Source organism: Pseudophryne corroboree, chromosome 8, assembly GCF_028390025.1.
Source record: "Pseudophryne corroboree isolate aPseCor3 chromosome 8, aPseCor3.hap2, whole genome shotgun sequence".
Taxonomy (NCBI): domain Eukaryota; kingdom Metazoa; phylum Chordata; class Amphibia; order Anura; family Myobatrachidae; genus Pseudophryne; species Pseudophryne corroboree.
Window position 1 is genome coordinate 72,865,209 of NC_086451.1, and position 14,977 is coordinate 72,880,185.

Below are 14,977 nucleotides of genomic sequence, written 5' to 3' on the forward strand. Positions count from 1 at the left end.
CCTGCCATCATCTGAAGCAAGAAGTGGTAACGAGGTGGAATTCAACCCTCTATATGCTTCAGAGGTTGGAGGAGCAGCAAAAGGCCATTCAAGCCTATACAATTGAGCACGATATAGGAGATGGAATGCACCTGTCTCAAGTGCAGTGGAGAATGATTTCAACGTTGTGCAAGGTTCTGATGCCCTTTGAACTTGCCACACGTGAAGTCAGTTCAGACACTGCCAGCCTGAGTCAGGTCATTCCCCTCATCAGGCTTTTGCAGAAGAAGCTGGAGGCATTGAAGAAGGAGCTAACACGGAGCGATTCCGCTAGGCATGTGGGACTTGTGGATGCAGCCCTTAATTCGCTTAACAAGGATTCACGGGTGGTCAATCTGTTGAAATCAGAGCACTACATTTTGGCCACCGTGCTCGATCCTAGATTTAAAGCCTACCTTGGATCTCTCTTTCCGGCAGACACAGGTCTGCTGGGGTTGAAAGACCTGCTGGTGACAAAATTGTCAAGTCAAGCGGAACGCGACCTGTCAACATCTCCTCCTTCACATTCTCCCGCAACTGGGGGTGCGAGGAAAAGGCTCAGAATTCCGAGCCCACCCGCTGGCGGTGATGCAGGGCAGTCTGGAGCGACTGCTGATGCTGACATCTGGTCCGGACTGAAGGACCTGCCAACGATTACGGACATGTCGTCTACTGTCACTGCATATGATTCTCTCAACATTGATAGAATGGTGGAGGATTATATGAGTGACCGCATCCAAGTAGGCACGTCACACAGTCCGTACTTATACTGGCAGGAAAAAGAGGCAATTTGGAGGCCCTTGCACAAACTGGCTTTATTCTACCTAAGTTGCCCTCCCACAAGTGTGTACTCCGAAAGAGTGTTTAGTGCCGCCGCTCACCTTGTCAGCAATCGGCGTACGAGGTTACATCCAGAAAATGTGGAGAAGATGATGTTCATTAAAATGAATTATAATCAATTCCTCCGCGGAGACATTGACCAGCAGCAATTGCCTCCACAAAGTACACAGGGAGCTGAGATGGTGGATTCCAGTGGGGACGAATTGATAATCTGTGAGGAGGGGGATGTACACGGTGATATATCGGAGGGTGAAGATGAGGTGGACATCTTGCCTCTGTAGAGCCAGTTTGTGCAAGGAGAGATTAATTGCTTCTTTTTTGGGGGGGGTCCAAACCAACCCGTCATATCAGTCACAGTCGTGTGGCAGACCCTGTCACTGAAATGATGGGTTGGTTAAAGTGTGCATGTCCTGTTTTGTTTATACAACATAAGGGTGGGTGGGAGGGCCCAAGGATAATTCCATCTTGCACCTCTTTTTTCTTTTCTTTTTCTTTGCATCATGTGCTGATTGGGGAGGGTTTTTTGGAAGGGACATCCTGCGTGACACTGCAGTGCCACTCCTAGATGGGCCCGGTGTTTGTGTCGGCCACTAGGGTCGCTAATCTTACTCACACAGCTACCTCATTGCGCCTCTTTTTTTCTTTGCGTCATGTGCTGTTTGGGGAGGGTTTTTTGGAAGGGACATCCTGCGTGACACTGCAGTGCCACTCCTAGATGGGCCCGGTGTTTGTGTCGGCCACTAGGGTCGCTAATCTTACTCACACAGCTACCTCATTGCGCCTCTTTTTTTCTTTGCGTCATGTGCTGTTTGGGGAGGGTTTTTTGGAAGGGACATCCTGCGTGACACTGCAGTGCCACTCCTAGATGGGCCCGGTGTTTGTGTCGGCCACTAGGGTCGCTTATCTTACTCACACAGCGACCTCGGTGCAAATTTTAGGACTAAAAATAATATTGTGAGGTGTGAGGTATTCAGAATAGACTGAAAATGAGTGTAAATTGTGGTTTTTGAGGTTAATAATACTTTGGGATCAAAATGACCCCCAAATTCTATGATTTAAGCTGTTTTTTAGTGTTTTTGGAAAAAAACACCCGAATCCAAAACACACCCGAATCCGACAAAAATAATTCGGTGAGGTTTTGCCAAAACGCGTTCGAACCCAAAACACGGCCGCGGAACCGAACCCAAAACCAAAACACAAAACCCGAAAAATTTCAGGCGCTCATCTCTACCTGGAACGCTGAGCCAGCCTTAGGAGGCATCTGAAGGGTAAGTAATGGCGTCCAGATACCCGGATCGTGACACTTCCTATCAGCTGGCTCCTTGAGGGCGGCCGTATCAGGAGACGGTAACGCCACTTGTTTTGATAAGCGTGTGAGCGCCTTATCTACCCTAGGGGTTGTTTCCCAACGCGCCCTAACCTCTGGCAAGAAAGGGTATAATGCCAATAATTTTTTAGAAATTAGCAGTTTTTTATCGGGGGAAACCCACGCTTCATCACACACCTCATTTAATTCATCTGATTCAGGAAAAACTACGGGTAGTTTTTTCACACCCCACATAATACCCTTTTTTGTGGTACCTGTAGTATCAGAAATGTTCAAAACCTCCTTCATTGCCGTGATCATGTAACGTGTGGCCCTACTGGAAATCACGTTTGTTTCCTCACCGTCGACACTGGAGTCAGTGTCCGTGTCTGGGTCTGTGTCGACCATCTGAGGTAACGGGCGCTTTAGAGCCCCTGACGGTGTTTGAGACGCCTGGACAGGTACTAACTGATTTGCCGGCTGTCTCATGTCGTCAACAGTCTTTTGTAAAGTGCTGACGCTATCACGTAATTCCTTCCATAAGACCATCCAGTCAGGTGTCGACTCCCTAGGGGGTGACATCACTATTACAGGCAATTGCTCCGCCTCCATACCATTTTCCTCCTCATACATGTCGACACAAACGTACCGACACACAGCACACACACAGGGAATGCTCTGATAGAGGACAGGACCCCACTAGCCCTTTGGGGAGACAGAGGGAGAGTTTGCCAGCACACACCAGAGCGCTATATATATACAGGGATAACCTTATATAAGTGTTTTTCCCTTATATAGCTGCTGTATTGATTAATCTGCCAAATTAGTGCCCCCCCTCTCTTGTTTTACCCTGATTCTGTAGTGCAGGACTGCAGGGGAGAGTCAGGGAGACGTCCTTCCAGCGGAGCTGTGAGGGAAAATGGAGCTTGTGTGCTGAGGAGATAGGCTCCGCCCCCTTCTCGGCGGCCTTTCTCCCGCTTTTTTAAGGAAAACTGGCAGGGGTTAAATGCATCCATATAGCCCAGGAGCTATATGTGATGTATTTTTCGCCATCTAAGGTGTTTTTATTGCGTCTCAGGGCGCCCCCCCCCAGCGCCCTGCACCCTCAGTGACCGGAGTGTGAAGTGTGCTGAGAGCAATGGCGCACAGCTGCGGTGCTGTGCGCTACCTTATTGAAGACAGGACGTCTTCTGCCGCCGATTTCCCGGACCTCTTCTGTCTTCTGGCTCTGTAAGGGGGCCGGCGGCGCGGCTCTGGGACCCATCCATGGCTGAGCCTGTGATCGTCCCTCTGGAGCTAATGTCCAGTAGCCTAAGAAGCCCAATCCACTCTGCACGCAGGTGAGTTCGCTTCTTCTGCCCTTAGTCACTCGGTGCAGTGAACCTGTTGCCAGCAGGACTCACTGAAAATAAAATACCTATACTTAAACTTTTTCACTAAGCCACCTAGTGTGCACCCTTCTCGTTCGGGCACAAAAATCTAACTGGGGCTTGGAGGAGGGTCATAGGGGGAGGAGCCAGTGCACACCAGGTAGTCCTAAAGCTTTTACTTTTGTGCCCAGTCTCCTGCGGAGCCGCTATTCCCCATGGTCCTTACGGAGTTCCCAGCATCCACTAGGACGTCAGAGAAATGTGTATTGTTCAATTTGCTACACAAACCACCTGCACATTAGTGGATTGGCCCAGATGTCTATTGGTATAAATATATTGCCTGCCCCTAGGTGGGCTCAGCTCAACGTGTGTGCAATCTATGGCACCCAGCACATTGGGCATGCCAGCAAGCTCAGAGAAAGCTACCCTGACTGCATGCCACTGCGACTCCTGGGTAGGGAAGCAGAGAGAGGCATCTATGTGGGCATCCAAGACAACCAAAACCTGAGTGGACATTACAAAATTTAAGGTGAGTGTCATGACCTGTAATCAATACAATACTGTGTTATATTACATAACAGAAGCACCACTTAGACATAGACGTGTATGTATGTTTTAACTCACCTGAATTAAATATTTAGAAAAGGTGGCCTGTGAGATACTAATTACATTGCCAGTCACAGGCTGGAAGCTGCCATTAGCCATAAAGTGCAATACAGCCAGGAGTTTGTGCAGGCCTGAGACAGAGCGAGAGCGTGCAGTCTCAGGGTCTAGGTTCAGTTTGACAAGGTCATACAGACGGAAAATGTTTCATATATTTAGCCGGACCATCTGTATAACCTGGTCATCGGGCAATTTGTTCAAGTTTAAACGCCCCCTAAAAAAACCAGGCCTGCCCAGCCTACGCGGAACCTGTACAACCTGCTGACAATGTTCAGTTTCCTGGCCTTGGTTTATTGTTGCCTCATGGAGCAGGCTCAGGTATCCCCCAGCAAACAAGAAATCAGTACTACACACGGTAGCAGACATTTCAGAGTGAGAGATGTTAAAAATGTGATTGGGTCCCTTTTAAAGGTCCAAAAATTCAGGTGTGAGTAATGTAGAATTGGAAACACATGTAAACACGCTTCTCAAAAGCAGGTCTTTTTTAGGCTTTTTTTACGATTTGCATTGTTTCATGGCCGCAAATGCATTTTCACGGTAGAGATTTCAAATACGAATGCTTAGTAAATGACCGAGTTCTATACCTAAACAGCCGCGTTTGACCGATGGTGTATTAATTCGTATTTTTACTGCACAGCCGTAAAAAAAATACGAATGCCCTCATCACTGCTGAGATTTGAGTTTAGTAAATTCCCGAGATGACACTTTGAAGAAAAAACACCATCTCGGTCAAAATCAGGAGCTTAGTAAATATACCCCATTGGGTCTAATTCAGTAAGGATCTCAGAAGCAATTCTTCCTGCATTTCCCTATAGTCAGGAACTGCGCACGCTCAGGATCCATTCTGTGCATGTGCAGATCGTGTCCCGCGATCGCATCGCAAGCATGAGTGACAGGCAGAGGCATTCGCGGGGAGGAGCGGGTGTTGCCAGCGTTGCCGGAAACGGGCGTAGGAGTGGCGAGGCCAAGGACTGCGTCGTGGACGCAATTTCCTTTGTCTGGCAAGGCCACCTGCGATGTCAAGCCTAAGTAAGCTCAGGCTTACTCAGCCTGCCATTGCAGATGATTAGTTGCGATGTTCATCACAGATGTGATGACATCACAAATGCAGGAAGAGGTGGTATGCACATCCTCCTGCACCTCCTGCACATCCTCCTGCACATCCTCCTGCACATCCTCCTGCACATCCTCCTTGTCAAAGTCGAAAAATATCATGCTGCACGTTGCCATATATTCACCCCATGCGCTTGCCTGCTGCACGTGCACATACTCGCAGTTGCGTGACAGCGCCTCCACGGCCGTGCGCTCAGGCGCGTGGTATGTGCATTTACGGTACAGTTTGTGTGCGTCTAGCGGGCGACTCAACCGTTACATAGTTAATCTGAATAGTATGATTTATAGGTAATGTTCCCCTTAATAATAACTGTAAGTTTGTTTAGTGTAACTGGTCAGTGGACAGAGGAATTCCTCTTTGCATGATACGAAGGGTCAGACAGGGTTTGAACGATGGTGTTTGGTACCTAACTAAAGAACATTTTATTAGAAACAATCCGGTGCTGGTTAGGTAAAGATTAATCGCTCCTGCGTATAGTTATGCCTATAAGTAGTTTCTGGACATTTACTATATTTGCGGTTCATTATCCATGCGGCGGGAATCCTGAGATTCCCTCCCACCTGAGCAGTTTGATATAGTCACAGCCCACCTGTTTAAACTAACCTATGACCTTTTGTTATAATGCGAGGAGACATTCCTGTGTCCAATGAACAATGAGATTATAGGTCCCCTTGTAGTGTACTGTATGCAGTGTATATAAGAACAGCCAGCTTGGACCAGCTCAGTCTACTCTCCACAACGGTTTTCATCATTGACTAACTAGAGAGCTGGTACCAGGACTGCGCAGCGATCATTCCCCAGTGTGTAAGTTCTCTCTGTGACCACCTTATTCTCGGACTGTATTTTGCCACATTCTCTCTCTCTCTCTCTCTCTCTGTTATTGTATAGGATTAAGACGCTATTGTATATTTATGTGTAGTTATTCTGTTAGATATTGATGTTAGCCTGTAGTGTATAAGATGTTAACTGTAATTTCCCTTTTCGCATAACTAAATCTCGTTAGTAAAGGTTTTGGAACCTTAGCAAGGTATTGTGTGTTTATTACATTACTGAGGGTATTCAGAGCGTCTCAATCGCTCAAGCAGCTTTTATATTAACAAGGTTAAGAAGCGTTATATCATAACAGTATTTCAGTATTAAGGTTTACAGTATAAGCTTATCCTTTCTGTGTGTTGCATACAAGGTTTACTGTGTGTCATCCTGCGAGCGTCTGCGCCGCTCGTGTTCCTCCCGTGGGCACAGCGTCCACTACGCTAGTTGCGTAGCATTACGGTACTCGGGCCGCCTATAGCGTGCTCGATACCTAGCGTAAGCCGTGAGCGAACGTGCCGCTCGTGCGTCTCGACCACGGCTAAGCGTCTGCTACGCTAAGTGCGTACCCTTACGGTACCCCGTACGCCAATTGCGTACTGAGTCTCTTACCAATATGTAGTGAATGTTATAAGATAAATAATCAGCTTTATCATCCTGCATTTGCATTGCAAAGGATTGCAGCAGCTTTGCAACTGCAATCCTTACTGAATTAGGGGGTCATTCCGACCCGTTCGCACGCAGCGGTTCGAACGGGTTGGAACAGCACATGCGCAGCGGCCGCATTGCACACTCGCGTTGTTGCCCGGCGACGGCTGCCAGAACAAAGCAGAAAGTGATTGCAAGAAGATTGACAGGGAGGAGGCGTTCCGGGGCATCTACTCACCGTTTTCCGGGCGTGGAGATCCGAACGCAGGTGTGTCCAGGCGTTTGGAGGGCGGTTGTCTGACGTCAATCCCGGGACCTTCGTCGCTGGATCCGTCGCACAAGGTAAGTAGGTCTGACCCTGCTCTTGTTTTGCAGGAAACTTTTTTAGCATAGCAGGGCTGCACAAGCGATCGCATCCCTACTATGCTAAAATACACTCCCCCATAGGCGGCGTCAAGTTGATCGCATGAGCAGCAAAAAGTTGCTACATGCGATCAACTCGGAATGACCACCTAGGCCAGTATAGAAGTATATTAATGGCCATAATAAAAGTATTTAGAGTTCTTAAATTGTGTCAAATGACTGTTATACTTAGGGGTGGATAAACAAAGTATATATTTGTGTAATTGCAAACAAAAAACTTCCAAAACACCTCTAACACCCACCTGCAATCGTAAAAACAACTGTCCCATTCATACAGCACCCCTATAAACCTGTCCCACTTCAATTAACCGGGATTCCTGCATTTTGCACATTTTCATGCCAATAATGACATGTCATTATTGGCCAAATTAAGATAATTAAAACGTTCTAAGTGTCTAATTACTCATTAGGGAGGGTGTCCCAGTGGTTCTAAACCAAGGGCCTAATTCACTATCATTTGCAGATGAGAGAACGCAGGCACTGAACAGTCTGCATAGGTAGTAAATATGCCTCTCCCTGCCTGCGAATAACATGAGCAGATGCACCAAGAACACGTCAGGAGGTGCAGCTTCACTGTGAGTACAAGATGGGCAAAAACTCCCCAAGACTGCGGAGTTCTGGGATATGGTCATCCGGATCACCAGGGCTGTGGTTGGGGATAAGACGCCATCTGATACTGGCTGCTTAATCTTCTAGACCTAAGCATGTCTAAACACAAGAAGCCTCCTCTCAAACATGGTAATTAATGCTGCAAAATCTGTAACCCCAGTCTACTGGAAGGCCCCTCATCCTCCACCGATATCTATATGGTTTATAAGAATTGAATTTACATGGACATGGAAGACTATCCCTTTCCAAGCAGGTTCAATGCTAGAAGGTTTGCCCAGATAGACTACAAATCTGCGGAGTATAGGGCTTGTCCGTAGAAACGGGACGGTTTGGTACTGACCTATTGCAGTCGCCATTTATCCAATAGATGACCTTTAGCCTTTAATTTTACCACTCTCCAACACCCTTTGTACTCAGACCCCCTTTCTCACACCTCCTTATTGGCGTTCTTCCCTCAATACCCCCCCTCCCCTTCAAACTTGCTTACTCACCCGAAATGTCCCGGGGGCTCCCAAATCTTGGGTCATGCTTTTGGTCCCACAGAAGAGTGGGCGGTCTGGGCACCCCATATCGTGACTGGCGCTGAATTAACTCCTTGTGGCCCCATCCCATTTTATAATGCTAGTAATTGTGCCATCACGTCCACACTCTGCCCACTTCTGCCTTACTGACCTGGGTGCCCCCCTTCCATAGGGGGCAGGCCAGAAGTCAGCAATCATGCCCCACCCGCCTCCATATTAGTGTGTATTTGTTTCCCCCCTGTTTCTTGTTATGTTGGAAAACACACTAACAATACGACTGTACTTTATGATTCTCTTATTGTTCCTGCATGTCTGTGACTGCCAAAAAACACTGATTACAGAAAAATAAAACCAGGTGAGCAAAAACACAGCACACAATTCATACACGTTACAGTAAATGGCCGGAAAGTACCCAACATTTTAAAAGCAAACCAAAACAAGATCTAAACATAACACTTTCACTCTAATAGTATGCCCCCCCCCCCCCCCGTCAGCGTCCACTCTAATAGTATGCCCCCTCCCCCGTCAGCGTCCACTCTAATAGTATGCCCCCTCCCCCGTCAGCGTCCACTCTAATAGTATGTCCCCTCCCCCGTCAGCGTCCACTCTAATAGTATGCCCCCTCCCCCGTCAGCGTCCACTCTAATAGTATGCCCCCTCCCCCGTCAGCGTCCACTCTAATAGTATGCCCCCTCCCCCGTCAGCGTCCACTCTAATAGTATGCCCCCTCCCCCGTCAGCGTCCACTCTAATAGTATGCCCCCTCCCCCGTCAGCGTCCACTCTAATAGTATGCCCCCTCCCCCGTCAGCGTCCACTTTAATAGTATGCCCCCTCCCCCGTCAGTCTGAGTAAGGGACTACTCTCCCCTCAGCTTATTTTTTGTTGGTTTTTGTGTTGATATGTGAGTTTGACTGCTTATGTGTTTTCTAATGGGCTTGGGTATGGATAACCGCCAGTTAGGCTCCCTTGGGGGCGAGTGCAACAAAGCTACAGGTTCTATTCCTACTCTATTGGTGTTACGGACACCCACGAATGGGAACAGTCCCTGTTAGTCAGGCTTTCAATAGTCTCCTGACCGCCAGTCACATAACTACATCCCTTTTAATGCAATGTCCTGCACTGCAGGCTTTCGTGTGTATTATTCTGTGCTCTCTCAGCACTGGAATTCTACTATTAGAGCGCAGCCACAGCACAATTAGATGTGTTTAGTGACCAGGCAGAGCCAGCGACCATCATCCTCTGTGCAGCTTGCACTCCCCCCACCAACAAGACACATGCACCTGTGATGTCATAATCTTTGGGTCACCACGCCCTTACTGTGTTCTGGCTATGTCTATAGGTTCCGGTATGAATGGTCGACAATGTTAAGGTCGACACTCATTAGGTCGACCACTATTGGTCTACACTGACATGGTCGACACATGAGAAGGTTGACATGAGTTTTTTTTACTTTTTTTGGTGTCGTTTTCTGCGTAAAGTGCACCGCGTTGCTTCGCTCGCCATGCTTCGGGCAAGCTGCCTCGCTCCGCTACCGCTGTGCTCAGCACAGGTTACCGTTCCCAATCGTAGTCCACGTGGATCATAAAGTATGAAAAAGTTCCATAAAAGAAATAAAAATGTGAAAAATTCATGTCAACCTTTTCATGTGTCGACCATTTGTCCATGTCGACCACGTCAATGTTGACCAATAGTGGTCGACCTTAACACGGTCGACCATCTGACCGGATACCGTGTCTATACACCCCCACCAACTCCCATCTCAGTTCCTTTGTGCAAGTGCAGAAAGTGGGCAAAACATCAGGGCAAAAACATACGTCATGAAAACGTGTAATAAATAAATAAACAGGTTGCCGGGTAGAAGATGAGGACCGTGCGTTTACGTCCGACCTGAATCAGACCCTGTGTGACATTAGATTGCTATAAATGGTACAGGGCTGAGAACCTAGGTGATTTGGGAAATAATGGTAATTTACAGTTTCATGTTTCATGTGTCTGTGCTCACCTCTTAGTGCGGACAATGAGGTTGGCTAGAGACCAGTTCTGGTTCTTCTCATCTGGGTGCAGGGTCTGAAATCCTACAAGGAGACTGTAATCCAGAACATTGAGGTCCTGAAGGAAATGGGTGTCCAGCTCAGTCTGACGGAGCAGCCAGGAGCGCTGCTGATCTGAGGGAGGAGAGGAGGGGGTTATAGCATGCACCAATCACTCCTGCGTCCTCCTCTGAACCAGGCCTCTAGTCTTTAAGATCATGCCAGTCAGTTCACAATTCAGTACAGTTCCATTATTTGTCTTCACTTCCCTATTCTCATGACCCTGAGCTCTCCAGTCTTTTTTAATTAAGACACAATAATCATCTCACAGTACAATAGCTTGGGGACACAATGGTCTATTGGCAAGGCATAGTCACCATTACATTGATTCCGTGTCGGACTAGAATACATTTCTGAAACAAAACACATGACCTAAGAGCTTTTGGCATCTTTGTAGTATGTTGCACAATCTCAGTTTGAAACACCTCAATGCTTTTCTTATTGCCATTATTTTACTTAAAGGGTAACTCCACTCAAAAATGCAGATACTAAAATCATTATGATAGGTATACAATTTACTGGAGTAGCTCGTGACATTTGAAATACAATTGGCTAAATGTTATAGCCTGCAAGAAGCCTGGTTTTGCCTTCTAAATGATTACCGTTTTAAAAATATGGGCATTCTCGCACAAAGTCCTGCACCTCTGGCGTCTCACAGGTTTTTACATTTAGCCCAATGTCTTTCTGAATCCAGAAATACTTGAGCCTCATTTATGATGGCCAAAATGGCTAACTGTCTGTACACACACACCGACGTGCCAATATATATCTAACAATACATTGGCTGTCGGCTCTGCAGCAGGGCTGACGCGATATGTCTGTGAACGACAGAGTTCAGACATATCGCCCGTACACACTGGCCGACGGACCCGCGATATATTGGCCGTTCAATAGAATGGCTGATATATCAGCCAGTGTGTACACACCTTTACAGCCTCATTCTGGATTGGTAGTATAGCAAAAAAAAAAAAAAAAAAAAAGTACCGTATTTGCCGGCGTATAAGACGACTTTTTAGCCCTGCAAAACATGCCACCAAGTGAGGGGGGTCGTCTTATACGCCAGGGGTCGTCTTATACGCCGCAGTGCCTCCCGATGCACTGCGGCCGCGGCAAGTCATCAGCGTGGCTGCGGCGATACAGGGGTGCCAGCCTTTTCGGCGTGACCGGCCCGTTCTGCTCGGGAAGCAGCGTCGCTCCGGCCCGCCCCTTGCGGTCATAATATAGTAATGTCACTTGGTATTAATAGACTGCTGCTAGTGACAGGGAGACAGGGAGGGCAGACAGGGAGCAGGGACCAATCCAATCAGGCTTTGTATACAGCCAACAGCCAACCACAGTACTGCACCATTGTACAGTACAATACAGGCTTTTAAAGGGAAACTGTTCCTGAGAAGCATCTACCCGTCCATAGGGTTCACTTGGAGTGTTGCTTGCGCCGAGGAGGGAGTGTCTTTTCTTTAGTGAATTACGGTACGTTTAATAAACTTGCACTGTTTTATGTTTACTGTACATGTTTTGATAGCATACAGCCTTGTGACAGTTTTCCTGCATGTCATAAGTATTCGAATATAAATTAACATGTTGAAATCAAATATGATGTTCTTTTACGTTTTATTTGGTGTGTGGAAGGTGTGCGGAAGAGGGGGTAGTCTTATACGGCGAGTATATAACAAACTCTATATTTTGAGTGGAAATGTTGGGGGTCGTCTTATACGCCCAGTCGTCTTATACGCCGGCAAATACGGTAACTGTGCACCTGGGCAAAACCATGTTGCACTGTAAGTGGGGCAGATGTAACATGTGCAGACAGAATAGATATGGGTGGGGTGTGTCCAAACTGAAATCTAAATTGCAGTGTATAAATAAAGCTGTCTAACATTTGTGGGCTACATGCAAATGCAGCCAGTATTTACCCTGCAGAGAAACAAATACACATGTAGTTGCTTCCCTTGCATTGCATCATGGTGTGTTTCAGATACAAAGTTACTTGCTTTTTTTTTTTCCCTTTACTTCCAAATCAGTATCAGGTCCTAAGTACAGAATGGGATCACCGCTGTACCTTGTTTTGCAGAAAGGTACAAAACCAAACACAATATTTCATTTTGCAGCAATGGTTATTGAAATTAAGTAAAGGTGCAGCCAGGGCACATGTGTAGGAGTGTAAAAGGGCAATCCTCACACCATAAAAATATCAAAATATAGAGGAGGAGGATGATGATGATGAGGAGGATGAGTAGGAGATCTCCAGGGTCTTCATCAATTGTAAAAAAAAAAAGTTTTAAAGACATTAAAGTGACACATTTCACAAAAGGCAGTCTAAGAGATTTGGGGGACCATTAATCATTGACTGCGATCTGGGCGCGATATTAGCGATCACATCGGCGGCATGTATCAATAAAAACCCGCAGGGACAGGGGCTCTGAAAGGAGCCCGTCCATCCCTGCAATGGGCTGTGATGGCGCCCAAGGGTTTTTGCATATGCGAGTTCCCACTGACCGCACATACAAAGTGGTTACTTCCAGGGAGGTTTCCAGGGGAACCCTTTGTCGGACAGGTATACGGTATATAGACTGCAGGGGCCAATATCGGGAATAGTTTGCATTCCGGAAATTGATAAATCTGGCAACATCATCCAGAGGCTTAACTAAGGGGGGTTCAAGCCCTGGGCGCTTTGGCAGGCCCAGCAGAGGGGGGCACCCCCGGCGGCCAGGAAGTCATGCCCACTCGCCCCCGGGCCGTCCCCCATCCCGCTGCTATGGTAGGGGAGGAGAGCGCAGCGCCTCTCCTGCCCTTCAATGTGCTCAGTGTCTGGTCTGAGGTCTCCGGCGGCGGCGGGGCAAGTCTCATTGGTTTGGTTTGTTTGCCAATCAGAGCTCGCGGTCCGGCTCCTGATTGGCTAACGAACCGTTGCCAAGATACCCACAGCCGGCCACCGGAGACGGGACTTCATGGTGCATTAAGAGGCAGGAGAGGCGCTGTGCTCTCCTCCCCTCACATGGCAGATGGTAGCGGTGAGCGTAGGGGGGGCAATGTGTATCTGGCACTGTGGGGTAATGTGTATCTGGCACTGTAGGGTAATGTGTATCTGGCACTGTGGGTTCAATGTGTATCTGACACTGTGGGTTCAATGTGTATCTGGCACTGTGGGTTCAATGTGTATCTGGCACTGTGGGTTCAATGTGTATCTGGCACTGTATGTACTGTGTAAAAAGGGGACTCTGCCTGTGTACTGTGTAAAAAGGAGACTCTGCCTGCGTACTGTGTAAAAAGAGGACTCTACCTGTGTACTGTGTAAATAGGAAACTACTGCCATAATGTGCAAAAATTGAATGAAGGTGTGCTGAGAGACGACACAAGGGGTAGGTGATAGTGTGCTGAGAGGCAACGCAGGGTGTAGGTGACAGTCATGTTGGCACGCCCTATTTTCAGTGGACACGCCCCTTTTGGCATATGACCAAGTTCCTTCTGGTGCATGGCACACATAGTTGATTTTCTGGGGGGGGGGGGGGGGGTCTTTTTTTTTTTTTTTGAGGGGGGGGGGGGGCGCCACTCTTCATCTTGCCCTGGGTGCCGAAAAACTCTAGTTTCGCCTCTGACATCATCACATCCCCCTATGGAACCTGGCAGGAATGGAGGGATCGCAGCAGGTATCGAAGATGTCTGCTGCGGTCCCTCCTACATACATTCAACCCCCCAAAAAAACGTGTTTTCAGGGTAAATAGTCACAAATATGGTTTTCTAAATAGGCCCCTTAGCTTGTTGCCTCCTGAGAGCAGGGAGCAAACAGGCACCCTCCAGTATTCACAGAACTTTAAAACTGAGCAACTATCTTCTAACCGGGTAGGGCCATTTACTCACCCAAGCAGATGGCATTTCCTTCAAAGTTTATATCCTTGAAGACCTGCAGGACCCTGCTTCCCTCTGGTTCTGGCTCAGTCCAGCGGCTCACGTGGCAGCCTTTTATATCATATCTGAACAGACAAGAGAAGAGTTACTAACACCAACCGCAACCCTCCCCGGAGTGTGATAGCAAGCCATTAAATCCATTCTCACCGGCCAGTGATCCGCTCATCTGGGAAGAAGACGCTCTGCATGATGATAAAGTATTTCTACAGTGGGGAAAAGAAGACCTGCATTAGTGATACAGACTGGCGCTCACAACCCACAAGTACATGAAAACAGCATCACATAGCACTGTGTTAAAATAGGCGAGACACCCAATCAGCTTCTAACTATCATTTAGCTAGAAGCTTATTGGTTTTTATGGGTCACTTCTCCACCTATCCTCTTTGGAAGGGTTGTTCCCTTTTATCTGGAAATCACAAATGATAGCCGGATTCAGGGGATCTAGAAGCAAAGCAGGATATGAGAAGGTGGGCGGGGCTTATTAAAGGACAATCGCATGATCAATCCTTGTCCACCTCAGTACACACCAAGTAGTAGGGGTTGTAGTGATGACGTCAACTCCGGCCCACCTTGGGGCAGGTTAGCGCTCCTCAAAGAATTCCCTGCTCTCTCAGAAGTCAACTGTAAAGCATTGCAGAATATGCTAATGCTTTATAAA

The 14,977-nt window shown here is 47.5% G+C and overlaps 1 protein-coding gene across 8 annotated transcripts in view; it reads right to left on the bottom strand.

Annotated features, from left to right (window-relative positions):
- PIP5KL1 (phosphatidylinositol-4-phosphate 5-kinase like 1) overlaps positions 1–14,977 on the bottom strand; it is a 158,594-nt gene that overhangs the window by 17,477 nt on the left and 126,140 nt on the right. For all 8 annotated transcript variants that reach the window (XM_063936655.1, XM_063936656.1, XM_063936654.1 and 5 more), the window contains 3 exons: positions 14,467–14,522; positions 14,272–14,384; positions 10,326–10,488 (listed from right to left, as the gene is read on the bottom strand). In XM_063936655.1, coding sequence (XP_063792725.1) covers positions 10,326–10,488; positions 14,272–14,384; positions 14,467–14,522 — 332 coding nt within the window. The remainder of the gene's footprint in view (positions 1–10,325; positions 10,489–14,271; positions 14,385–14,466; positions 14,523–14,977) is intronic.